Source organism: Oncorhynchus tshawytscha, linkage group LG23, assembly GCF_018296145.1.
Source record: "Oncorhynchus tshawytscha isolate Ot180627B linkage group LG23, Otsh_v2.0, whole genome shotgun sequence".
NCBI classification, from domain to species: domain Eukaryota; kingdom Metazoa; phylum Chordata; class Actinopteri; order Salmoniformes; family Salmonidae; genus Oncorhynchus; species Oncorhynchus tshawytscha.
In genome coordinates, this window is record NC_056451.1 from 21,495,796 (window position 1) to 21,523,472 (window position 27,677).

The 27,677-nt window shown below is 41.6% G+C and overlaps 3 protein-coding genes across 8 annotated transcripts in view; 2 read left to right on the top strand and 1 right to left on the bottom strand.

The window, feature by feature from the left end:
* Positions 1-1,355, top strand: part of LOC112222740 (zinc finger and BTB domain-containing protein 16) — a 45,556-nt gene extending 44,201 nt beyond the window's left edge. For all 5 annotated transcript variants that reach the window (XM_042304881.1, XM_042304882.1, XM_042304878.1 and 2 more), the window contains one exon: positions 1-1,355. This exon is cut by the window's left edge and continues 333 nt beyond it. The gene's annotated coding sequence lies outside the window, so the exon portion shown is untranslated.
* Positions 1,356-2,635: 1,280 nt separating this feature from the next.
* LOC121840557 (G protein-activated inward rectifier potassium channel 2-like) lies at positions 2,636-3,982 on the bottom strand. The gene has a single exon (XM_042304405.1). It carries the CDS (start codon positions 3,980-3,982, stop codon positions 3,380-3,382), a length of 603 nt encoding a protein of 200 aa, XP_042160339.1. The 3' UTR covers positions 2,636-3,379.
* Positions 3,983-22,026: 18,044 nt separating this feature from the next.
* Positions 22,027-27,445, top strand: igflr1 (IGF-like family receptor 1). 2 transcript variants are annotated; one of them, XM_024385474.2, is made up of 7 exons: positions 22,027-22,811; positions 22,925-23,117; positions 23,234-23,273; positions 23,544-23,661; positions 23,833-23,934; positions 24,112-24,273; positions 25,148-27,445. In XM_024385474.2, exons 1-7 carry the CDS (start codon positions 22,703-22,705, stop codon positions 25,468-25,470), a joined length of 1,047 nt encoding a protein of 348 aa, XP_024241242.1. In that variant the 5' UTR covers positions 22,027-22,702; the 3' UTR covers positions 25,471-27,445. The 2 variants fall into 2 exon arrangements, with proteins under 2 accessions (XP_024241242.1, XP_024241243.1); XM_024385475.2 differs by having other exon boundaries at positions 24,163-24,273.
* The last annotated feature ends 232 nt before the right edge of the window (positions 27,446-27,677 follow it).

The window sequence follows — 27,677 nt, forward strand, 5'->3', positions numbered from 1 at the left end:
ACAAGACACCAGTTACCGTAGCATTTATCCATGTACTCCAAAAGCGCATGGAGTACGTCAATGCATATTTCCACCACTAGAGGGACACTGGGTCTCAGAAAAGAATGTAAAACATGTCTAACACCAGCAGCATTATCATTATCAAGCACAGTATTATTACCATTCTATCGTGGATGCAGCTGAAGAGTCAGTCACTTCCAAGAGACAAGGAAAGGAAACATCAAGACTATTTAGAGGCAGCAAAAAATGTGTCCTTGTTTCATATGAATGTGTCCATCTATGTTTGGCCGTTATCTCTCTCAAGAAGACTTGGTGCAATCGTTTTGTACACACATTCTTGATTTTCATTTAGCCATGTGTGTTTAGTACATTTAGATGTTGTTTGATTCATATTTACAGTGCCTTTAGAGTTTGCACCTCCTGGATTTTATTCCCACGTTATTTTGCGTTTCAAAGTGAGATAGAAATATATATAAAATATATATATATTTTTTATCATTCAGCTACACAAAATAGTCCCTAATGTTAAAGTGAAAAGAAAATTCTACACGTTTTTACAAATTAATAACAATTAAATGACTAAAATATAGTAGCTGTACTCACACCCTTTGTTTAGCAAAGCCTAAATGAAGTAAAAATGTGTCTTAACAAATCACATAAGTTATATGGACTCCCTCTGTGTGAAATAACAGGGATTGACATGATTTTTTAATGACATTGTAATGACTCCACAATAATGACCTAAAAGACAGAGTGAAAAGAAGAATATAAATATACAGAATACAAATAATCCAAAACATGTATAAAGGCACTAAAGTAATACTGCAACAGCAAAAACATGGTAAAGGAATACACCTTTTGGCCTAAATGCAAAGCCTTATAATTATCTAATCAAGGTACATTAGTGTTGCATTTTTTATTAATAAAAAAAATACAAAAATCTTTCACTTTGATATTAGAATATTTTGTGGAAGCCGTTGACCTAAAAAATACAATTAAATACATTTTAATCCCACTTTGTAACACCATAAAATGTGAAGAAATCCAAGGGGGTGTAGACTTTTTTATAGGTGTTGTATATGTGCTTTAGCCTGTTGCTATTTTAATGATAGTATTGTTATAATCAATGTACTAGTTTAGCAGATGGCCTGTTTTGGTAGTGAATGTAGATCCTCACACAGTCACACCCAACCACAAAGAAACAATAGCCTGTCAAGTCAAACCTTTGTGATATGAGACCATTGGTTTGCTCTGAACTTGAGTGTGAATGCATTTTGGCATAAATTACACAGCAGCTGGCATGCAGAGTGTATTTGCAATTAGTATCTCTTCAGAGAATAAATGTTTTAAATACATATTTATTTTGACAGGTTGTGTCAGTCAGTGTTCTACCATTTTACTTACTGTACTTTTTTTTTAACATAAAACAACCATATCTAACATCTTATTCATCTGGTCTAAGCAATCCTCATAATTTATCTGAACTATCTGAAAAGATATCTGAAAAGCAGCATTCGCTAAGGCAGCACTTTAAATAAATAGGAATGAATAAATAAATGAATGTTCTACATTTAAAATTACAGTTGCTTATTATCTTAAATTAAAATAGCTTAGTTGATTATAATCAGTCCATGTGGAAGCCTGAGAGCACCTGATATATATCCCTCTCCCTCTCCCTCTCCCTCTCCCTCTCCCGGCCTCTCCCCTCCCTCTCCCTGGGTCTCCCTCAGTGGGGTCTCCCTCAGGTCCCTCTCCCTCTCCCGGCCTTGGATGGGTCACATCAAGCCCCTACTCTATCAATTCCATTGGCATGGGGAACATATGTTAACATTGCCAAAGCAAGTGAAGTAGATAAACAAACGTCTCTGTATCTATGTAGGAGATATTCGCTTGGCACATCATACCTGGGAGAGGAGAGGAATACAGTCGGTCCAGACACTGCATCTGGAATTTTTTGCAAATAAGCTACTGAATACTTTCTGCTGCATAGCCAGCCATGGCACTTAATAAAGTTATACATAATTTGAACGACATTTTTCGAATTACCATATTCTGCCACAAGAGGTCACTATGAGCCAAAACTTGCATCTGTTACTTATGGTTGTTCATAATAACCGTTCTCTTTGTAACCACTGGTCCTTTAGAGTCTAAGTAACATAATTGAAAACAAAAATCCCCATCCAAATCTGTCAGTTTAAACTAGAGATGAATTTTAATGTATGGGCTGCGTCCCAAACAACCGCATCGGGCCTATTTGCCTTAGGCATCTGTGATGGAAGGTGGCCAAGCTACAGTGGTGTTTGTCTGACCATTAGACATCAATCTTCTCACATCTGTTGCATCGGAATGGTTTGGCCCACAAACTAATATGACCAGTGACCACTCTATGGAAAGGGAAGAGTCTCATGAACACATTTTGCTCGTTGGCCAACACACGTGTCAAGGGAATTGTCTGAAGGTAACCCATACAAATGAGTGGAAGTCTGTAGGTAGTTTTGTGCCAACAAAAGTAAGGGGTTAAATATGAGTAAAATATATACATATTTCCTGAGCTTTCGTATGTCCTAGATATAGGACAGACACTTCAAAACCTTATTCCTTATGATTTATTTTTTGACTGGTCTTTTTTGCCATTTATGATTGTGTTATTCAATGTGTTTCTATGGGATATAGTAGTAAAGGAAAAATGCAATATTTTATCAAATACATTTCTTATATATATTTTTTTCACACCGAAAGGGGTCCAAAATTCTAAATCAAAAACAATTCCATATTTTTAGACTTTTAGAGGTTAATGCCTATCTGTCAGTGTGCTAGAAAACTACAACACATGATTGTAATTAACATGGTTTAGATAACTGTGATCTTGTGCAACAGTAATTACATGGCACAGCCCTTCTACAGTCCTGTGTAACCAATGTATTCACTCAACATAAAACAAAACAGCTACTCATCATCCTTCGCTTTTCTAAATATTTATCTGATTCTCGGCCAAAATTACAACACGTAGTTTTACTCTAAACTGTATATCCAAATCTGGCTCTGATTTTAGACTAAACATTTATGTCCCTACTCTACACAATGTGTTATTCTAGCTCTGAGTCAGTGCTACAGCCCTGGTTGTGGGAGTCCCCCATCCAGAATAGAACATGTAAACATGAACACTTGGCTCTTAACCACACTGTCCATGGGTAACTCCATCCTCCCTCCCTCCTTACATAACGGAAAACTGATAGAGAGTGTTTGACCCACAAGTGGCCTCCATGATCCCCTCCAGGAGGGCGATGATCTCAAACTCATGCTTCCTCAGCTGTTCAGGGCCCAGTTCCCAGAAGGGGCTGGAGAATGTGGCTCTCACTCAGGTCCCTCAGTCGGAACATCAGACAAAGCTGGTCGTCACGGTTGGCGATGACGCAAGTGCAGCTGAAGAGCAGTGTATCTGCCCTCTTCTTGGAAGGGAGAGCTTGACGAACATGCAGCCCACCATGAGAGTGTTGATCATGGAGCCCACGATGCACTGCATCATGACCAGCAACACGCCCTCGCGGCAGGCCGGGATGACGGCGAGCGAGCTGTAGCCGATGGTGCGCTGTGTCTCCACAGAGAAGAGCAGGGCTGAGATTAAGTCATCTACTCCCAGGTAGCAGGGCTGCTGCCCCAGGGTCTGGTCCTGGCTGCTATTAGAAGGAGGCTCCAGGTCCCCACAAAGAAACACATTCAGGATGTAGAGACCAGCAAACCAGAACCAGGTGGTGGTGTAGCACATCATGAAAATAAAAATGAACCAGCAGAACTGCAAGTCCACAAAGGAAGTGAAGATGACAGACAATAAATGGCCCCTCTCGGCAATGTGACACAGGTTGACCCAGCACTTCCTTTCCTTGGCCATGCTGTCCTTCTCACAGGTGAAGCAGGGGCTACTTGAGGGTTGCTGTGGGGACAGGGGTGAGACCCCGTAAGAGGTTGGCTTGGGGAACACCATTGACCTAGGAGCAGAACAGGGCTAGATCTGCCTACCTGGGGCCCTGGATGGAGATCCACTGGCCCCGGAAGTAGCCATGCCCCCCTGGTATGGGCTGTGGGGGATGTCTGTGGTGCTTGTGTCGATGCATGAGGGAGCTCAGGCTGGGAGGAGCCACTGGGCATGATGTCAGGAAAGGGGAGGGGGTTGATGCTGCGTGGGGAGTCTGGAAGGGAGATAGAGAGAAAGAGAGAGCTCTTTAAAATCTAAAAATGTCAAGCAGACAACCACGGACAAGTTCTGGCCTGGTTTTGATCTTATCTATCGGAAAGATATCAGTTTGTCTCGGTGGATGGTTTGTCCTCTGACAAATCAACTGTAAATGTTGGTGTTCCTCAAGGCTCTGTTTTAGGACCATTATTGTTTTCACTATATATTTTACCTCTTTGTGATGTCATTCGGAAACATAATGTTAACTTTTACTGCTATGCAGATGACACACAGCTGGACATTTCAATGAAACATGGTGAAGCCCCAAAATTGCCCTCGCTGGAAGCCTGTGTTTCAGACATAAGGAAGTGGATGGCTGCAAATGTTCTACTTTTAAACTCGGCCAAAACAGAGATGCTTGTTCTAGGTCCCAAGAAACAAAAAGATCTTCTGTTGAATCTGACAATTAATCTTGATGGTTGTACAGCCGTCTCAAATAAAACTGAAGGACCTCGGCGTTACTCTGGACCCTGATCTCTCTTTTGACGAACATATCAAGATCGTTTCAAGGACAGCTTTTTTTCCATCTATGTAACATTGCACAAATCAGAAACTTTCTGTCCAAAAATGATGCAGAAAATTTAACCATGCTTTTGTCACTTCTAGGTTAGACTACTGCAATGCTCTACTTTCAGGCTACCCGGATAAAGCACAAAATAAACTTCAGTTAGTGCTAAACACGGCTGCTAGAATCTTGACTAGAACCAAACAATTTGATCATATTACTCCAGTGCTAGCCTCTCTACACTGGCTTCCTGTTAAGGCAAGGGCTGATTAAGGTTTTACTGCTAACCTACAAAGCATTACATGGGCTTGCTCCTATCTATCTTTCTGATTTGGTCCTGCCGTACATACCTACACGTACGCTACGGTCACAAGACGCAGGCCTCCTAACTGTACCTAGAATTTGTAAGCAAACAGCTGGAGTCAGGGCTTTCTCCTATAGAGCTCCATTTTTATGGAATGGTCTGCCTACCCATGTGAGAGACGCAGACTCTGTCTCAACTTTTAAGTCTTTATTGAAGACTCATCTCTTCAGTAGGTCCTATGATTGAGTGTAGTCTGGCCCAGGAGTGTGAAGGTGAATGGAAAGGCACTGGAGCAACGAATCGTCCTTGCTGTCTCTGCCTGGCCGGTTCCCCTCTCTCCACTGAGATTCTCTGCCTCTAACCCTATTACAGGGTCTGAGTCACTGGCTTACTGAAAGAGCACCAGTAAGCCAGTGACTCAGGAGGGGTGCGTCACTTGAGTGGGTTGAGTCACTGACAGGATCTTCCTGTCCGGGTTGGCGCCCCCCCTTGGGTTGTGCCGTGGCGGAGATCTTTGTGGGCTATACTCGGACTTGTCTCAGGGTAGTTGGTTGGTGGTTGAAGATATCCCTCTAGTGGTGTGGGGGCTGTGCTTTGGCAAAGTGGGTGGGGTTATATCCTGCCTGTTTGGCCCTGTCCGGGGGTATCGTCGGACGGGGCCACAGTGTCTTCAGACCCCTCCTGTCTCAGCCTCCAGTATTTATGCAGCAATAGTTTGTGTCGGGGGGCTAGGGTCAGTCTGTTATATCTGGAGTATTTCTTCTGTCTTATCCGGTGTCCTGTGTGAATTTAAGTATGCTCTCTCTAATTCTCTCTCTCGGAGGAACTGAGCCCTAGGACCATGCCTCAGGACTACCTGACCTGATGACTCCTTGCTGTCCCCAGTCCACCTGGTTGTGCTGCTGCTCCAGTTTCAACTGTTCTGCCTGCGGCTATGGAACCCTGACCTGTTCACCGGACGTGCTGTTTTCAACTCTCTAGAGAGAGCAGGAGCAGTAAAGATACTCTGAATAATTGGCTATAAAAAGTCAACTGACATTTACTCCTGAGGTGCTGACCTGTTGCACCCTCGACAACCACTGTGATTATCATTATTTGACCCTGCTGGTCATTAATGAACATTTGAACATCTTGGCCATGTTCTGTTATAATCTCCACCTGGCACAGCCAGAAGAGGACCGGCCACTCCTCATAGCCTGGTTCTTCTCTAGGTTTCTTCCTAGGTTCTGGCCATTCTAGGGAGTTTTTCCTAGCCACAGTTCTTCTACACCTGCATTGCTTGCTGTTTGGGGTTTTAGGCTGGGTTTCTGTACAGCACTTTGTGACATCAGCTGATATAAGAAGGGATTTATAAATACATTGTATTGAATTTGATTGATAATAAAAAATAAACAATGCCAAATGTTTGACCAAATTGACACTGCAAACAGAATTCTGCAAAAACATTATCTGTGTACAATGTAAATCACCAAATAATGCATGCAGAGCAGAATTAGGCCGATACCTGCTAATTATCCAAATCCAAAAAGGAAGTGTTCAATTATACAACCACCTAAAAGGAAGCGATTCCCAAACCTTCCATACCAAAGCCATCACCTACAGAGAGGTTAACCTAGAGAAAAGTCCCCTAAGCAAGCTGGTCCAGGGGCTCTGTTCACAAACATAAACAGACCCCACAGAGCCCCAGGACAGCAGCACAATTAGACCCAACCAAATCATGAGAAACAAATATGATACATTGATAAGAATATTGATACATTAATAAGAATTAAGAAAGGAACTGAGCAAACTAGAATGTTATTTGGTCCTAAACAGAGAGTACACAGTGGCAGAATACCTGACCACTGTGACTGACCCAAAATAAAGGAAAGCGTTGACTATGTACAGACTCAGTGAGCATGGCTTTGCTATTGAGAGACTTGGCTCTCAAGAGAAAACTGCCCACAAAATGAGGTGGAAACTGAGCTGCACTTCCTAACCTCCTGCCTAATGTATGACAACTTTAGAGAGACATAGAATTCAAAAACAAATCCAATTTTGATAAACTCCCATCTATTGGGTGAAATACCACAGTGTGCCATCACAGCAGCAAGATTTGTGACCTGTTGCCACAAGAAAGGGGAGAACAAGAACAAACACCATTGTAAATACAACCCATATTTGTTTATTTATTTTCCCTTTTCTACTTTAACTATTTTGCACATCGTTCTAACACTGTACATAGCCATAAGACATTTCAAATGTGTCTATTCCTTTGAAACTTGTGAGTGTAATGTTTACTGTTAATTTTTGATTGATTATTTAACTTTTGTTTATTATCTATTTCACTTGCTTTGGCAATGTAAACATACATATCCCATGTCAATTAAGCCCTTTACACACACAGAGAGCGAGAGAGCAAAGTTTGTCCTGAGAGGAACTCTAGCTTCTGGGAAAAGCTAGAAGAACCTCTGGTTTACATGAATAAACCACATTCCTTAGACCTGGCCCTCACATTAAGTTTCCCTTTTTGTGCCTCATGCTGCTCTGCTGATCTTACATTTTAAAACTTTCCACACCTTCTCAGGAGATGCCTTTTTCATCTGGAAAACTGCAATATAGTCAGTGTAGAAAATGTTTGTTTTTTAATCCCTGTTTTCCTTTTTGAGCAAACAAATCTAACCATTGGTATTAGTTTTCCAGTGCTGTCCATTAAGAAAAAAACATAAGAAACTATTTTTAAAAATCTAGTTATAAGAACATTATTCAATAAACACCCATGTAAACATTTGATTCCTTCACGTTGATGAGGTGAGTTTGATAGTGAACGGTCTCCTCTGGAGCTCTGGTCTGGACCATCATGGTAGCTTTGGGCGGATTGGTGATGGATGTCTGCCGGCCCTGTGGACCCTCCTGTACGGTCCCTGTGGATCCTGTGGAACCCCAGGCCTCAGCACTAGGGGCCCCTTTGGCCCTTGTCAACATACTATAGCTGGTGAGGCGTCAGATATGGGAACAATGTTCATGGCCGGGGAGTGTCTCCCAGTCATTCAAGACCTAAAGAAACATAAAAGCATGTCAACAAACAGAACACAGAAACAGATGAGTACTTGGTCTTGAAATAACCAGCAGGTGATGAGATCCCAGGAATCCTTTACATCTCCAGAGCAGCTGGTTATAGCTCACTGGGCACTGCCATCAATTCAACGTCTATTCAATGTTGGTTCAACTTAATTTCATTGAAACAACATTGATTCAACCAGTATGCCCAGTGGGTGGTAATTTACCCAGGCAGTCTGAGCTCATTAAAAGCTGCTTACAGATGACTGGTTCACCCATGATTTTTTTTCACCTTTATTTAACCAGGTAGGCAAGTTGAGAACAAGTTCTCATTTACAACTGCGACCTGGCTAAGATAAAGCAAACCAGTTTAACACATATAACAGAGTTACACATGGAGTAAAACAAACATACAGTCAATAACACAGTAGAAAAATAAGTCTATATGAAATGTGAGCAAATGAGGTGAGGGTGGTAAAGGCAATAAATAGGCCATGGTGGCGAAGTAAATACAATATAGCAATTAAAACACTGGAATGGTAGATTTGACCGGAGATGAGTGTGAAAAGTAGAAATACTGTGGTGCAAAAGAGCAAATAAATAAATACAGTAGGGGAAGAGGTAGTTGTTTGGGCTATTTATAGATGGGCTATGTACAGGTGCAGTGATCTGTGAGCTACTCTGACAGCTGGTGCTTAAAGCTAGTGAGGGAGATAAGTGTTTCCAGTTTCAGAGATTTTTGTAGTTCGTTCCAGTCAATGGCAGCAGAGAACTGGAAGGAGAGGCGGCCAAAGTAGGAATTGGGTTTGGGGGTGACAAGTGAGATATACCTGCTGGAACGCATGTTACGGGTGGGTGCTGCTATGGTGACCAGCGAGCAGAGATAAGGGGGGACTTTACCTAGCAGGGTCTTGTAGATGACCTGGAGCCAGGGGTTTGGCGACGAATATGAAGCGAGGGCCAACCAACGAGAGCATACAGGTCGCAGTGGTGGGTAGTATATGGGGCTTTGGTGACAAAACGGATGGCACTGTGATAGACTGCGTCCAATTAGTTGAGTAGGGTGTTGGAGGCTATTTTGTAAATTACATCACCCGAGGATCAGTAAGATGGTCAGTTTTATGAGGGTATGTTTGGCAGCATGGGTGAAGGATGTTTTGTTGCGAAATAGGAAGCCAATTCTAGATTTAACTTTGGATTGGAGATGTTTGATGTGAGTCTGGAAGGAGAGGTTACAGTCTAATCAGACACCTAGTTATTTATAGTTGTCCACATATTCTAAGTCAGAACCATTCAGAGTAGTGATGCTGGATGGGCAGGCAGGTGCAGGCAGCGATCGGTTGAAGAGCATGCATTTAGTTTTACTTGTATTTAAGAGCAGTTGGAGGCCACAGAAGGAGAGTTCGTCTGAAGCTCGTCTGGAGGGTTGTTAACACAGTCTCCAAAGAAGGGCCAGAAGTATACAGAGTGGTGTCGTCTGCATAGAGGTGGATCAGAGACTCACCAGCAGCAAGCAGCAAGAGAGACATCATTGATGTATGCAGAGAAGAGTCGGCCCAAGAATTGAACCCTGTGGCAGCCCCATAGACTGACTGCCAGAGGCCCGGACAACAGGCCTTCAGATTTGACACACTGAACACTGAACTCTGTGGAAGAAGTAGTTGGTGAACCAGGCGAGGCAATCATTTGAGAAACCAAGGCTGTTGAGTCTGCCGATGAGGATGTGGTGATTCACAGAGTCGAAAGCCTTGGCCAGGTCAATGAATACGGCTGCACAGTATTGTTTCTTATCGATGGCGGTTAAGATAGCATTTAGGACCTTGAGCGTGGGGGTGGTGCACCCATGACCAGCTCTGAAACCAGATTGCATAGCGGAGAAGGTGCGGTGGGTTTCAAAATGGTCGGTGATCTGTTTGTTGACTTGGCTTTCGAAGACCTTAGAAAGACAGGGTAGGATAGATATAGGTCTGTAGCAGTTTGGGCCAAGAGTGTCCCCCCCTTTGACGAGGGGGATGACCGCAGCTGCTTTCCAATCTTTGGGAATCTCAGACGACACGAAAGAGAGGTTGAACAGGCCAGTAATAGGGGTTGCAACAATTTCGGCAGATAATTTTAGAAAGAAAGGGTCCAGATTGTCTAGCCCGGCTGATTTGTGGGGGTCCAGATTTTGCAGCTCTTTCAGAACATCAGCTGACTGGATTTGGGAGAAGGATAAATGGGGAAGGCTTGGGTGAGTTGCTGTGGGGGGGGTGCAGTGCTGTTGACCAGGGTAGGGGTAGTCAGGTGGAAAGCATGGCCAGCCATAGAAAAATGCTTATTGAAACTCTCAATTGTAGTGGATTTATCGGTGGTGACAGAGTTCCTATCCTCAGTGCAGTGGGCAGCTGGGAGGAGGTGCTCTTATTCTCCATGGACTTTACATTGTCCCAAAACTTTTTTGAGTGTGTGTTGCAGGAAGCAAATTTCTGCTTGAAAAAGCTAGCATTGGCTTTTCTAACTGCCTGTGTATAATGATTCCTAACTTCCCTGAAAAGTTGCATTTCACGGGGGCTCTTCAATGCTAATGCAGAACGCCACAGGATGTTTTTGAGTTGGTTAATTAAGGGCAGTCAGGTCTGGAGAAAACTAAGGGCTGTATCTGTTCCTGGTTCTAAATTTCTTGAATGGGGCACCATTTAAGATGGTGAGGAAGGAATTTTTAAAGAATAACCAGGCATCCTCTACTGGCGGGATAAGGTCAATATTCTTCCAGGATACCCGAGCCAGGTCAATTAGAAAGGCCTGCTCGCTAAAGTGTCTCAGGGAGCGTTTGATAGTGATGAGTGAAGGTCGTTTGACCGCTGACTCATTACGGATGCAGGCAATGAGGCAGTGATCGCTGAGATCTTGGTTGAAAACAGCAGAGGTGAATTTAGAGGGCAAGTTGGTTAGGATGATATCTATGAGGGTGCCCGTGTTTATGGCTTTGGGGTTGTACCTGGTAGGTTCATTGATAATTTGTTGGAGATTGAGGGCATCAAGCTTAGATTGTAGGATGGCCGGGGTGTCACAGTTTAGGTCACCTAGCAGCAGAGCTCTGAAGATAGATGGGGGCAATCAGTTCACATATGGTATCCAAAGCACAGCTGGGGGCAGAGGGTGGTCTATAGCAGGCGGTAACAGTGAGATACTTTTTTTTTAGAGAGGTGGATTTTTAAAAGTAGAAGTTCAAATTGTTTGGGTACAGACCTGGACAGTAGGACAGAACTCTGCATGCTATCTCTGCAGTAGATTGCAACACCGCCCCCTTAGGCCGTTCTATCTTGTCTGAAAATGTTGTAGTTAGGGATGGAGATTTCAGAGTTATTGGTGGTCTTGCTAAGACAGGATTCAGACATGGCTAAGACATCCGGGTTGGCAGAGTGTGCTAAAGCAGTGAATAAAACAAACTTAGGGAGGAGGCTTCTAATGTTAACATGCATGAAACCAAGGCTTTTATGGTTACAGAAGTCATCAAAAGAGAGTGCCTGGGGAATAGGAGTGGAGCTAGGCACTGCAGTGCCTGGATTCACCTCTACATCGCCAGAGGAAGAGGAGGAGTAGGATAAGGGTACGGCTAAAAGCTATGAAAATTGGACGTCTAGGACGTCCGGAACAGAGAGTAAAAGGAGCAGGTTTCTGGGGGCGATAGAATAGATTCAAGGTATAGTGTACAGACAAAGGTATGGTAGGATGTGAATACAGTGGAGGTAAACCTAGGCATTGAGTGATGAAAGAGATATTGTCTCAAGAAACATAAATGAAACCAGGTGATGTCATCACATGTGTGGGTGGTGGATCTGAAGGGTTGGATAAGGTATAATTAGCAGGGCTAGAGGCTCTACAGTGAAATAAGCCAATAAACACTAACCAGAACAGCAATGGACAAGGCATATTGACATTAAGGAGAGACATGCTTAGCCAAGTGATAATAAGGGTCCAGTGAGTAGTGAGGTTGGTTGGGGTCACGGTGATTCATACAGCTAGCCGAGAAATGGGTAGCAAGTTAGCAGAAGATGGAGGTCTGTTTTTAGCCACCCCGTGCGTTTCCGTCGCTAGATTAATGGGGTTCCCTGTGGTAGAGGGGACCAATCCAATTGTCAAAATAGTTAGTTATAGTGGCCCAAAAAGATTGTTCGATAGACCTGTTCAGATAGCAGCCGATGACCAGAGAAAGGAGATACAGTACACTTCCATAACTGTTTTGTGACTCAAGCAAACAAAACCTTGTTGGCAGAGTCAGGGGCATGGTCATAGGTATGGTTGACCAGCTCCCATTTCAGAACCACAGACAGCTCAGGTGCCTTGTTTATAGCCGTTGCGTACATGACACACTAAATATATTTCTGCAGCATTTTTTTAAAGACTGGACAAGTATAAAACTATTGTGATTGAACTTTCCCGTTATAAATCAGACCCGTCCTGAAACTATGCGCGTGTGAACTAGCATTACAACTCCGCCTCAAAAATACCCATCATTCACCTTTTATGGTGACAATAATGCCCTTATTTGCTGTATACGTTGGAAGTATTGGAAATAAAGGTATAAATTAAAGTATCTAAAGGAAATAGCAATGGCGAACTTGAGCCTTTTGAGGTATCTAAGCGTTTCTGAAATACAAAAACAATTGCAAATAGTTGTGGACCTGTAAACAGATAGTTTGAATTCAATAATGTTGTGCATTTAATTTTCCTGAACATAAATATGCAGCACTGTCCACGAATTGTGAAACATTGTCTAGACTGATTATTTTTTAAACTACATTGGGACTACTTGCAGTGGTAGCTAATACACTTCAATGCCAAATATCTACTCTTCACCTGTATGTTATAAACCGCGCTCCCCTTCTGATGCATAGAGCAAAAACTTGAAATTATAATAGCCCATCTAATAGGCCCAATTAAATGAGATGCGCATGGTAATTTGTTGTATGGCTACTTCGGGAATATTAACTCATCATGGCCATTCCTCTCTGGGCTAGGTGTCCCACTAGCGTCCCACCATGACAACATCCGGTGAAATTGCAGAGCTCGAAATTCAAAATACAAACAAATCATAATATTAAACATTCATGAAAATACAAGTGTCATACATCATTTAAAAGCTTAACTTCTTGTTAATCCAGTTGCTTTGTCAGATTTCAAAAAGGCTTTATGGCGAAAGCATACCATGCGATTATCTGAGGACAGCGCCCTGCATACATCAGCATTAAAAACATTTTCCAAACCAGCAGAGGCATCACAAAAGTCAAAATAGCGATAAAATAAATTACTTACCTTTGAAGATCTTCCTCTGTTTGCAATCCCAAGGGTCCAAGCTACACAACAAATGGTCATTTTGCTCAATAAAGTCCTTCTTAATATCCCAAAAAAGTCTGTTTATTTGGCGCGTTTGATTCAGTAATCCACCCGTTCAACATGCATACAAAGGAATCCCAAAAGTTACCAATAAACTTCGTCCAAACAAGTCAAACAACATTTCTAATCAATCCTCAGCTACCCTAATATGTATATAAATGATACAATTTAAGACGGAATGTAGTATGTTCAATACCGGAGACAAATAATGAAGTGCGCGCCCTCCTCCACATTCGCCACAAGACTACAGTCCAAAATGAGAGCCACCTTGAAAAACTACAATTACTAACTCATTTTTCAAAAAACAAGCCTGAAACCCTTTCTAAAGATTGTTGACATCTAGTGGAAGCCATAGGAACTGCAATCTGGGAGGTATTCCTTTGAATATCCCATAAACAAGCATTCAAATGGACTGTGACCTGCCATTATCAGTTCTGTTATACTCAGACAGTATTTACAACAGTTTCGCAGTTTATTATTTTAACAGTTTTAGAAACTTCAGAATGTTTTCTATCCAATGCTACCAATTATATGCGTATCTTAGTTTCTGGGCCTGAGTAACAGGAAGTTTACTTTGGGCAAGTCAGTCATCCGAACTTCCTTATATACTGCCCCCTAGCCTTCAGGAGTTTTAAAGGTGAGGAATTTATTGTACAATGGTTATCATAACAATTGCAGAATAAATAATACATATCATAATATGATAAATGTATTGTTTATAAATTAAATATTGTCTACTCGAGAAAAGGTGATCCTCTGCTCTACTGTTAAACTGTGCTTCGGGAATGGATCGCATAGAGCAAAATACTTGAACAAGCTTATCTATTTACTACTGTGAAGTGGATACAATGAAATGAGAGATGGGATGAAAAGAAGCCTATCCTTACTTGTTGTAGGTTTATAGGCTATTTCAGGAGTATGAAAACACCAGTCAGAAAAGGTGAGAAATTTATTCTGCAATGATCACGGAAATGAAATAATAGAAAATAGATCCCAATTTCTAATTTTAGAATGCAAATATACAATAAATAGATTTTCACTGTTCTCATGAACGGCAGATGATTTCATATTGTTATTACAGCGTATTTAGCTACCTGTTTTTTAGGAATAAGAGTGTCATCATATTTTCCCCCATTTCACAAGGCTAGGCTACTTATGCCTACTTGCAATGCAATACTTCAACCACTAGAAACTGTGCTTACGCTGGGTCTAAAGTTTGCAGGAAGATAAGCAAATTCTCAATCAAGTTCAGTTTTCATAAATGTCAACTTTAACGTGAAAACTGGCGCACGCATATTTTGGGGCATATTTTGTGCATACGCAATGTTTATAAATGAGGCCCCTGGTCATTACAACAATGTGTTAATTAAGGACAACACTGCTCACTCCACACATCAGCCACAGTTTAATTATGGCATGTTTTGACATATCTTAAAAGGGCAAGACACGCCATATCTCTGTTGCCTGCAGTTATGCCAAATGTCTCCATTTTCTTTAGAGGTTGCATTGGGCATTTCCTGATCCAGAGACTATCTTTGGAAGGCTTCAGCCTAAAATAAAACCTGCCTGAATAATTTACAAATCTTGTTTGCTTGTTTAGCCACTTCTACATGTCAGGGACATCACATAAAGTACTTTCCTACAACCATGTTCCTAGCCACTCCCTAGTCTAACTGGCAGCAACCCACCAACCAAGAACCCTATAAAACCATGTGCAACAGAACCACTCTGTTAGCGTTTCCTCTACACACTGCTGAGATCAGATACACAGTCTGGAGTTGTCCTGGGGACAGTGTTTACAGCAATAGGGGGATTTACTAGACAGATAAAGACAGAGTAGGGTGGGAGAGATATTTAGGGTCTAAACCTGTTGGCTCAAACAGGGCCTGTTGCTGTAAGCCCCTTCATTCTCTGTCTCAGCATAATTTTGATGGTATCCCAGCCTAGCACCACACTGACCGGGACAATAATATTATAAATATTTTTATCCAGAGAGCCACTTACAGTTTACACACATATGAAGTGAATGCAGGATTTGAACCCACAGCCATGCTGTCGTTGCCGCACCTTTGTGTATATGCTCCAGCTTATCTTCTCTAAACCAGTGCACAGAAAAACACATGGAAAAATAATTGAGTCCACCTGGAAAGCATCTTGCTTTTATGGGGGTGGGGGTGGGTTAATAAGGTTGTTCTTTCAAGAAGAATTTAACTCCTTCAGTACAAGGAAACACAAACAACATTTGGGAACTAGTTTAACTATTAGTCTTTCAGAAAATATACTACAATATTAGAGTAAATCATTTTAAAATGTAGTCTTAAAAAATACATATAATATATATATGACTTGCATAGGAAAATGTTGATATGCCGAACTCAAGGTAGCCAGGTGGTCCTACACTCCATCCCTACAGTCCAGGTGTTGACCATCGGTCAGTGAGTCTCTGTCGAGGCAGACATGCTTGCTTATATCATCCTTTAGTCTGGTTGGTCACATTATGAGCAGGATATCACACCTGAGATTCATGCGAACCCAATACACACATTTGCTTTTATGCAACTTTTAAACAGCGGTGGTTGGTGCCGTTTAAACAATGTTTTTTTTTTATGAACATGGCCTTATTTCTATTACAGCTTATTGGATGACGGTCATTCATATTCCATTCACCCAGTTCAATGTAACAGCAATAGGTTTAGGCTAGTGCATTAGACACAAATGTTCTCTATATCCATTATGAAGTTGCTATAACCTAGCCTATGAATGAAAGTTTACAATGTACAATAAGTGCACAGGTCGACAGAAATGTGAGTAACCAAGGTTGAAAGACATTGACACATGTAATACCGCTTTGCACACTATTGTCTGCATCTAGCTGGTCTAGGGTGTAATCATTAGTCCAACAGTTTCAAACAAGAGTTTCTATTGGAAAAATCAGGTATGTTTATCCCCGTTTCGTTCTGTTTTGCTTCCCTTTAAGAAACATTTTCAACAGAATCGGCTAAATGAATACACCCCTGATCACATGCAAATACAGTTCCCTTTCATAACAACCACATACAAACAACATGATACCTTTTTCTCTTTGCTTGTGGACTTCAGTGCACAACTGTTAGAATTACTATGAATAAATGAATAAACAATATCCCCATTTCAAATAGAACTGTAACTAAGTAAACTTATACTTTGTTTTATTATATCTGATGAACTGTCACGATTTACTAGGAGTGGTGGGTGGAATCAGGCGCAGAGAGCAGAGTTCAGTAGATTGTCATTTTATTCTCCAGCGCACAAAAACGGTCACACCAACACACAGGGCGCATACAATTGACCAGCCCAAACACAGGACCAAAATAGTCCGGAGAATACACACACGAAAAACCACCATACAACAGAGTAACAAAAAACAATCCCGCACAAAACAAGGGCGGGACAACCTACTGTATATAAGGACGCTAATTAAACTAAAATACACACAGGTGAAACTAATAAGACAAAACCAACAGACAAACGAAAAAGGGATCGGTAGTGGCTAGTAGGACGGGGACGACGACCGCCAGGCACCACCCGAACAGGCAGGGGAGCCAACTTCGGCGGAAGTCGTGACATGAACAATATGAGCTCATAAGAAGGGATTGTGTGACATGGACAAGGAGTAATTAAAGTTAATGAACACCATTCCAACTAGGAAGAAAGGAATGGTTTGTGGATTAAGTAAACAGATAAGGTAGTTAACCTATGGTTGAACTGACGAAACTGAGCTCTGGGGTGTTTTAGATAAGGAAGTGAGTGCATTCCTAGGTTTTCTGTTAATTAGAACTGTCAGCTAAGTGGTGATCGATAATGTTGAGGGGTCAAAAAGTTCATTCAGTTGTGTTGTGTGTCCTGTGTATGTGCAGGGGGGGGGTCGGAATGAACTCAGAATGAACCTTTAAAGTTCCCTTTGACCCGGTCTGGAGGAGGAGATTCATTTTAGGAGCAATGAAATGACGCCATGTTATTGTATATAATCTGTTGCTTGTGGGAACGTGGCAGCGCGCTCCGAGAATAAATTCTGTTACCTATTATTGAAATGGCTGGTCTCCGTCTATTTTATGCAAACAAGAATCTTACAAGCTCTTCAACCGATCGCTACCTGCACCTACCCGCCTGTCCAACATCACTACTCTGGACGGCTCTGACTTAGAATACGTGGACAACTACAAATACTTAGGTGTCTGGTTAGACTGTAAACTCTCCTTCCAGACCCATATCAAACATCTCCAATCCAAAGTTAAATCTAGAATTGGCTTCCTATTTCGCAACAAAGCATCCTTCACTCATGCTGCCAAACATACCCTTGTAAAACTGACCATCCTACCAATCCTCGACTTTGGTGATGTCATTTACAAAATAGCCTCCAATACCCTACTCAACAAATTGGATGCAGTCTATCACAGTGCAATCCGTTTTGTCACCAAAGCCCCATATACTACCCACCATTGCGACCTGTACGCTCTCGTTGGCTGGCCCTCGCTTCATACTCGTCGCCAAACCCACTGGCTCCATGTCATCTACAAGACCCTGCTAGGTAAAGTCCCCCCTTATCTCAGCTCGCTGGTCACCATAGCATCTCCCACCTGTAGCACACGCTCCAGCAGGTATATCTCTCTAGTCACACCCAAAACCAATTCTTTCTTTGGCCGCCTCTCCTTCCAGTTCTCTGCTGCCAATGACTGGAACGAACTACAAAAATCTCTGAAACTGGAAACACTTATCTCCCTCACTAGCTTTAAGCACCAACTGTCAGAGCAGCTCACAGATTACTGCACCTGTACATAGCCCACCTATAATTTAGCCCAAACAACTACCTCTTTCCCGACTGTATTTAATATATTTATTTATTTTGCTCCTTTGCACCCCATTATTTTTATTTCTACTTTGCACATTCTTCCATTGCAAAACTACCATTCCAGTGTTTTACTTGCTATATTGTATTTACTTTGCCACCATGGCCTTTTTTGCCTTTACCTCCCTTCTCACCTCATTTGCTCACATTGTATATAGACTTGTTTATACTGTATTATTGACTGTATGTTTGTTTTACTCCATGTGTAACTCTGTGTCGTTGTATCTGTCGAACTGCTTTGCTTTATCTTGGCCAGGTCGCAATTGTAAATGAGAACTTGTTCTCAACTTGCCTACCTGGTTAAATAAAGGTAAAATAAATAAAATAAACAAATTCTCATAAAATAGATTAGGGGTTTTCAATTAATGAAAACACTTTGGCATAATTAAATTACAGTAACAACAACACATCAGCTTTCTGTGACCATGGGAAAAAACCTTTCTAAGCCAAACCTTCATATGATAACTGCTACACACAGACTACATCATTGTCACCATATTAACATCATAGTAAACATAGCTACTAGAACTAACGTGTTAGTAAACATGCTACAATCATGCAGTACAGTAAGCAGCAAGCAGTTTAGCAGTTTCACCGGCAGGCCCCAGTGACAATAAATTAATAAAACCAAAAGCTTACCTTGACTTGGAAGAGTTCCAGTGTTGGATAGCCATAGCCAGCTAGCTAACATAGCATCCCTCTGTTTGAGCAGGCTAAACTCAAGGTGAGTAGGGTGAGCAGGCTGAGCAGGCTAAAGTCAAGGTGAAAGTTAGAATTGGGCTGCCTGTGTAAATGCAGTCTAAGTTATTTGTTCATCTTATTCATTAAAAGCAGTTAAAAGCAGTGGGGAAAAAGTAGTGGAGAGCAACTTACAGTTAGTTATGTTTCACTGTTTTTATTTTTATGAAATTCACTGAAAAGGATCGTCCTCCCCTTCCTCAGAGGATCCTCCACTGCTTTTAACTAATGAATAAGATGAATAAATAACTTAGACCACATTTACACAGGCAGCCCAATTCTGAACATTTTCATTAGTTGGTCTTTGGACCAAATGGGCTCAGCTCTTTGCCAATAATTGGGCAAAAGATCAGAAATGGGCTGTTTGTGTAAACGCAGGCCATGTGTCTCATATCCAATAAATAACCTGAGGCCATATGTAGCTCGATCTACTGCCATGTAGCCACCTCCCACAATCCAACCACATACCCTTTTCCAGGGCCGGCAGCAGAACGAATCAGTTGGACAGGCCTTTGATTTCCATAAGGGGGCACGTTTTCTCATGGGACCTCCTTTTATGGGTGTAATAGTAAAGACCATAGGCAGCTCGTGAGTTTCAAGTTTGGTGAAGCTTACAATTGATCATACCAGTTCTACAGATCTGTATGCCAGTTAAAATAATTTTTATATGCACATTTTCGTGGAACAGTTTCATTTCTCTAAATCAGTCACGTTAATCATCATCTTCTAAGTACAATATATAGGCCTAAAGCTGACAAAACAGTAGGAAATATCCTGATGAAAATTCCATTTTTTTTTCAATCACATTAATCTCTCTACTCCGTCTGTCTGCCTCCTTTAATATTTGTCTTGACTTGAGCTATCGGTAGTGAAGTGCAACATATAAAATCATCACTTGGTCCGGCCGGAAGCTGTCACTAGTGAACTTGCAACATTATGTCAACTAGCATATTCTGGCCCTCAGCGTTTACTGCGCCAGAGAGCTCTAAGACAGACAGCTGTTTTTTTATGACGTTTCCACTGGATATATGGGATCATCAGATAATTCGATTTTGCTCTTTCACACCGAGGCTTGTTGGATATCGAGGTGTTGGAAAGATTTTTTAAACAATGAAGAAATATTATTCGCAATGGATGTTAATCAAACAGACTTCATTGACTTGTGTGAAGAAAAAAATGACTGAGATGCTCAGTTTACAGTCAATTTGGAAAGTGTTCAGAACCTTTGACTCTTTCCACATTTTGTTACATTACAGTCTTATTCTAAAATGGATTAAATTAATTAAAAAGTATCACCAATCTACACACAAGACCTCAAAGTGAAAACGGATTTAAACATTTTTGCAAATGTATTACAAATAAAAAACAGAAATACCTTATTTACATAAGTATTCAGATAATTTGCTATGAGACTCGAAATTAAACTCAGGTGCATCCTGTTTCCATTGATAATCCTTGAGATGTTTCTACAACTTGATTGGAGTCCACCTGTGGTAAATTCAATTGATTGGCCATGATTTGGAAAGGCACACACATCTATATAAGGTCCCACAGTTGATAGTGCATGTCAGAGCAAAAACCAAGCCATGAGGTCGAAGGAATTGTTGGTAGAGCTCTGAGACAGGATTGTGTCGAGGCACAGACCTGGGGAAGACAGTGGCCTCCATTCTTAAATGGAAGACGTTTGGAACCACAAAAACTCATCCTAGACATGGCCACCTGGTCAAATTGAGCAATCTGGGGAGAAGGGCCTTGGTCAGGGAGGTGACCAAGAACCCGATGGTCACCCTGACAGAGCTCCAGAGTTCCTCTTTGGAGATGGGAGAACCTTCCAGAAGGACAACTGTTTCTGCAACACTCCAGCAATCAGGCCTTTATGATAGTGGCCAGATGGAAGCCACTCCTCAGTAAAAGGCACATGACAACTTTTGGAGTTTGCCAAAAGGCACCCAAAGGACTCTCAGACCATGAGAAACAAGATTCTCTTGTCTGATGAAGCAATGATTGAACACTTTGGCCTGAATGCCAAGCGTCACACCTGGAGGAAACCTGGTGCCATCCCTACGGTGAAGCATGGTGGTGGCTGTATCAGGCTGTGGGGATGTTTTTCAGCGGCAGGCAGTGGGAGACTAGTCAGGGTTGAAGGAAAGATGAACGGAGCAAAGTACAGAGAGATCCTTGATGAAAACCCGCTCCTGAGCGCTCGGGACCTCAGACTGGGGCGAAGGTTCACCTAACAACAGGACAACAACCCTAAGCACACAGCCAAGACAATGCAGGAGTGGCTTCGGGACTCGTCTCTGAATGTCCTTGAGTGGCCCTGCCAGAGACCAGACTTGAACCCAATTGAACATCTCTGGAGAGACCTGAAAATAGCTGTGCCATCCAACCTGAGAGCTTGAGAGGATCTGCAGAGAAGAATGAGAGAAACTCCCCAAATACAGGTGTGCAAGCCTGTAGCATCATACCCAAGAAGACTCAAGGCTGTAATTGCTGCCAAAGGTGCTACAACAAAGTACTGAGTAAAGGGTCTGAATACTTATGTAAATGTTATATTAAAAAAAAAAAAATTTAATACATTTGCTAAAATTTCTAAACCTGTTTTTGCTTTTTCATTATGGGGTATTGTGTGTAGATTATTGAGGGGAAAAAAAATATTTAATCCATTTTAGAATAAGGCTGTAACCTAACAAATGTGAAAAAAGTCCAGGGGTCTGAATACTTTCCAAATACACTGTATTAGTGGTGTACCTATTGAGTTAAGACAATCATAAGTAACACTGCCAAATGGGCACTTTCCTACATATGCATGCATCCTGGAGAGAGACCACCAGGACCATATTTTCGCCATACCCCCCTCCCCTTCTTCTTGATGCAACATTTTACATTATACTCAAGACACATTATGTTCACACATGTTTTCGACGCTTTTCACTGACAGCTGCAACTCAATCAGCTAGACCTACTGCCACCCATGCACAACCCAAATCGGGGCTTCCTAAACACATTTCCGATTTGAAACAATCCACAGCAACAAAAAAGAAGCTAATGATGTCATGCTCTCCGGTTAAGTATTTTAAAGGAGTAATTATATAATTTTTCACGTAACATCAATTTACTTTAGGGCAATCCAGCATCATGTCAGTGCACTGTGCACCCACCAACTTTCCTTTCCAATTTGCATGGGGCTGAAACCAGAGATCAGTATATAACGACGAGATGCTCATGTTTCCGCTCTAACATTGTGAGTCTTTGTTCCAAAGGCGGGAAGGCAGGCAACAAGCTTACGTCTGTATTTTATTCGAATTGGGCTGATTCAAGACAGATTTTGGCGAGAGTGGGTCCTCTCGCGTCTCCGCGCTGAAACTATACCATCAGAGAAAACAGCCGATCGAGCGAAACACCTCCTACTATATGTAGCCCTGATCTTGTCTGGCCAGAAGTAGTATGACATTTCGTCCAGACAGTCTACAAATACTGAAACAAACAAACCAATTGTGCGCTGCCATATGGCACTCCAGTCACGGCCGGTTGTGAACCAGGGTATCTGTGGGGACGCCTCCAACACTGAGACGCAGTGCAGTCCGCTGCGCCACTCGGGAGCCACAGGCTGCTCTTAACAAAATGGGCCACTATTCTGATAATTGCTCTGATGACTTGGATACATTTTGGGATGAGTCGATACATAAATGTGTGCCATGTCATCAACATCCACAGAATCCGATCCAACCAGGTGAGTTCGACATGCGGCAAAGATCATCTTTATTTGATGTTGATACGTTTTGATGTGTGTCTGTGCACAGCAAATACTTGTAGTCTACAAACAAATATACATTTTTTGACCAGGGCACGAATTTAGTCCGAACTGTGGCATGCATGATGATGGAGGGAGGTCGGAAGAGACATATCGGAAATGTGCCGCACAGACCTTCAATAATGGGAGATTCGTGAAATGCCAACCCTGTTCTAGCTGCCCCCCAAATCATCAAAAGCTGTCCGAATGCAACCACACAACAGACACGCAATGCTGCGGATCGAGGTGAGCGCAAATTCAGTCTGGGATAGCTTCAAACCTTGACAGGAAAGGATGCCCATTGTTTTTCATCTGGTTCTGGAAGGTTGAGTAACATGTTTAACTGTAAACCCTTTATCTAGGGACCAGACAGGCTGTCGGGAAGGAGTCCTGGGTACTACCGTGAGTTTAATCTATGATGATGAAGCTGATGATTCTAGTTAGTTAAGAGCATTTGCGTGGTAGACCTTGAAGTCCACTCTCAAACTTATCATGGCAGTTATTCTTCTGTACACTCAAACTACATCAACAGACAGTGACCCAGGGAGGCCATTTATTCACAAACGTTTTTAATTTTGGTCAATGACTTCCCAATAGGGAAAAGAGAAAACAAAACAAACTTATTAAATTAGGAATGACATAGTTAATATGTTGACTTCACATCAATTTTAGACTCAACAGGTGCAACAGTCAACAACGTTAAAGGTCCAAATGTCAACATCAAATCCCACCACAGCCAAACACACTGATCAAACCATCAGACCACCAGACGTCAACCATAAGACTGCATGTAAGTTACAACCCAACCCACAAATATGATCAATATTAGAAGTAATATTAGAAGGTACTGAGTTTGATAATACCAGTCCTTCACCATTCAAAAAGATGACTAAACTGCTTTGTTAGGATACTGCTGAACATGTCTAACTGCTCATTGCCACGGTCCTCTGTGTTCTTTCAGGGATAGTGCTTACTGTCATCTTGGTTCTCTCTGTACTTGTATTTCTCTTATTCATCTATATTAAGAAGAGAAGGGGAAGATCAAGAGCCTTTTGCATCAGAGGTGAGCAGAATGATGAGCATTAGGCAGAATTTAAAAATGTCAAACTGTCAATGCATAACACAGAACATCTGGTTTGATATGTTTGTTTAAAACCGCTTTAACTCTTCCACTTACCTTACTCTGTGTAAAAAGCTATTTTTTCCTGTCCTGTTTTTGAATGGGTGTGGTTTGACACAGATAAGGAGAATAAGCCATGCTTTAAGGTCAGCCTTAACTGCCTCCCATCAGACAATATCCTGTATACCAACCAACAGTCATGGAGTAGTAGGGGAACAGCAGCTGTCAATGAAGAGGTTGCTCTCCTACAGTCAGAGACAAGGAACCTAGAGGACATTTTGAGTGAGTTATCAAGTGCTATTACTGATGGTTCTATTACTAATAGAGCTACTACCAGTCTGTTATTCATTGGTATTACTAGTACCTCTACATCACTACTCTTCCATAAGTTGCCAAAAAGCTCTTGAGGTTTTAACACAGCACTCAAATTTCAGCTCAAATCTCCCATGACATTTGGGTGGTTCCATGAAATTGGTCCCTTTTGTGTTTCTTTAATATTTTAAGTAGAAAATGTGCACCAATATTTAATTTGAAATGCCTGCTATATTAAATGAAGTGCCCTTTAATATAGACCACATGGATAATTACATAAATCAGGTCTTTCATATGAATAAAGACTGAAAAGACTTTCAACTATTCCTTTTAAACATTTAATAGTCAAATCATAGTGTAAAAGCAGGTGAGCTGGTTCTACTCTTTTGTACATTTTCTGGTGTTTTGAGGTTGAAAACTGAGTGGGTTGAGCATAACAAGTCAACCCTGTTACCCAACAATTTACGTTGTGAAGCTTACATTCAATTCCCCCTTCCTGTTGCACACAAACTTCCATTCCCCCTGTCAAAGGGGGTTCATAGCTGATTTAAGATGAAATCGTCATCCCTGTTACTTTATTAGCCACTTAATATAGTAATTATTTTATTGAACCTCTTGAGATGGGAAAACATGTTTTTCATTAAGGTGACTGTGTGGTCTTAATGACAGAATGTTAAAATGAGGTGTAATCAGGTTTTCTCCTTCAAGTTACACTACCCAAAGGGGACTCATTTAGTGGAACAGCCCATTAGTTCATGATTTACGCATTTGGCTCTGGTTTGACACAAGTCAGAATTACAGACGCGTAACTCACCCGTAGTGATATTTCCTCTCGTCTCACCAGGTCCTGACCTCCAGTCTGCGCCACTGCAGACGGTTCTGGACAACCTGGATGTTCTAGAGGAGCTTGTGATCCTGCTGGACCCAGAGATCCCTGGGGTGAAGAACACCAGCCACCTAGCATCTCGCTGGTCCTTCCCCGCCACCTGGATTACCTACACCTACTCCATGAGGGACAGCAAGAGCCCTCTGAGGGCCGTGCTGGAGGGGGTCACCACCAAGCACCCAGACAGGACTGTAGGACAATTGGCCAGGCTGCTGAGAGAGATGGACCGGAACGACGCAGTGGTGGTGCTCACCAAACTCACCTTGTTTAAGGTTGTCTAGTCTGGGTGTGTTTTGTGTTGGGTCTGGAAAAGATGGCTCCATCCAGATACAATCACGGAGTCTCTACCACCTGCAAAGGCACTGAGATATAACAGGAGGGCCAGTAGGAGGCATGCTTTCCTTGGGGACCCCAAAGTCCCAAGGCAGTGATTGGGAACACTGTTCTTTTGCATTAGGGTTCAAATAAGATATTTAACTGTGATAACATGGCACTTATTACTTAAAGAAGGGATGTTAACCCCGGAGTCCTGAAAAAGAGGAGCCGCACACTCTAGTAGCTCAGATGCAATAATGTAATAACCTAATAACCAACGTTTCGACAGACAAACTGTCTTCATCAGGGTATAATGACAAACACGGTGGGGTGACTCGTTTATATAGTGTCAAAGGACACACACGTGTCTGTAATCATGACCGGGTGTGGCTTGATATCGTTGGTTCATTTTCAGATATATATAGAACATACAAAAACATGAATCATAGATACAATTTTGCTACATCGGCCGACAAACATATACAATGAATAGCAAAATCACAAAAATGGTTTCAGATCAAAGTCCAGGCAGCCTCTCGTTTTAACAATAAATTGTCGAGGTCCCCCCCACCCCCTCTCCTAGGGAGGGTGACGTGTTCGATGCCGATATAACGTAAGTACGAAATCGGGTGATTCACTTCCAAAAAGTGTGCCGCAACTGGGTATGTTGAGTTTTTGCACCTAATGGTGCTACGATGCTCCGAGATCCGTAGTTTTAATTCGCGCTTAATTTTACCACAAGGACAAGTTATAAGATAAATAACACATTTGATTGGGATCCGTTTCCCTGGTCCGGGCTTTTTTATTTTTATTTAACTAGGCAAGTCAGTTAAGAACAAATTCTTATTTTCAATGACGGCCTAGGAACAGTGGGTCAACTGCCTGTTCAGGGGCAGAACGACAGAATTGTACCTTGTCAGCTCGGGGGTTTGAATTTCAATAGCTCCTTGGTCATATGACTTCAAACAAGGTTCAGATTGTCCACTCAGTGTCCCTACACATTGCACAACCTTTAGTTTGTCCATTTTCATCTCACGTGGTTTTACATGAATTTTTCAACATTTAGAATTTCAATAGTTCCTTGGTCATGTGACCTAATGTCTGCTGACTACCCTTCTATATTGCACACTCTTGTTTGTGTACTGTAAAATCACGCGGTGTAACATACCTTTTTCATAATTTCAAATTTGCAATAGCTCCTTGGTCATGTCAATTACACACCTAAGAAGCATACAGTGGATATACACCCATATTGCATAACCTCTAGTCATGTATCTTCTATATTGTTATACATTATTATTAGTTTGACAATTAGGGGGTTCAGTCCAGTGTTTACCCATTTCTTTAATGTTTATATACAATAGTTGGTCGTTCTAAGTACTTATTTTCCCAGTTTTTTATTTTTCAGATAATATCTCCTTTCGTCGTTAATTTCAACCATAAAGGAAAGGGGCAAAGTACGAGAGTCATGTTATTAACTGTCCAAAGCAGGGATGGAGAGGGAGTTCGTGAGGTAGGCTGGTCAATACATATACTGAACATGTAACCACAGTAATGGTGGCTAGAAAATCAATGAATAAAAATGTTATACTGACAAATTAAACTAATTGTAGACCTTTAATCTTTTCCAACATGTCAACAGACACTTAATTGAAGTTAAGTATGAAACATTTACAACAACAAAGACTGCACTTCCAGTTTGTGTTCTTTACTCTGTTGAACTCTTTTGTCTTCATTCCTAGGCACAGCACATTGAACCTCAGTTGGCATGCAAAATATTAAATCAAAACAAAACAAAGTGTAACACGTTATAAATAATATAAAATATCAATGCAGTATGACAAATTAGCCGTCCATTGTGTTATATCATAAATTGTCTTACATACCGTCACTGTTGTCAAAAGATTATAAACATGTTAAATAAAGTGACTAACCCAGTCAGTCTTTGGGCCACATCCAGGTTCTTTATCAGTGGCACACATGAAGCAGTTGTTGGCTTTGTTGAACTCTGAAATCAGAGGCATGAACTGAACATATGGCTTTCCCACACGACTACATAAAAATAAAGAATTTACATTTACTTTGAATTAAATGTCATCACCAGACATGTTTAGTATATCCTCAGTCATTTATTTTCTCAGTTGCTCCATGTGTTTTTGAAGGTTCCATATTA

Excerpts from the sequence above, each read along its gene's own strand:
- igflr1 (XM_024385474.2), top strand. The coding sequence starts at position 22,703 with ATGGGCCACTATTCTGATAATTGCTCTGATGACTTGGATACATTTTGG. Across the intron at positions 23,935-24,111 it reads AAGAGCCTTTTGCATCAGAG|ATAAGGAGAATAAGCCATGC; the intron begins GTGAGCAGAATG and ends GGTTTGACACAG. Across the intron at positions 24,274-25,147 it reads GAACCTAGAGGACATTTTGA|GTCCTGACCTCCAGTCTGCG; the intron begins GTGAGTTATCAA and ends TCGTCTCACCAG.
- LOC121840557 (XM_042304405.1), bottom strand. The coding sequence starts at position 3,982 with ATGGTGTTCCCCAAGCCAACCTCTTACGGGGTCTCACCCCTGTCCCCA.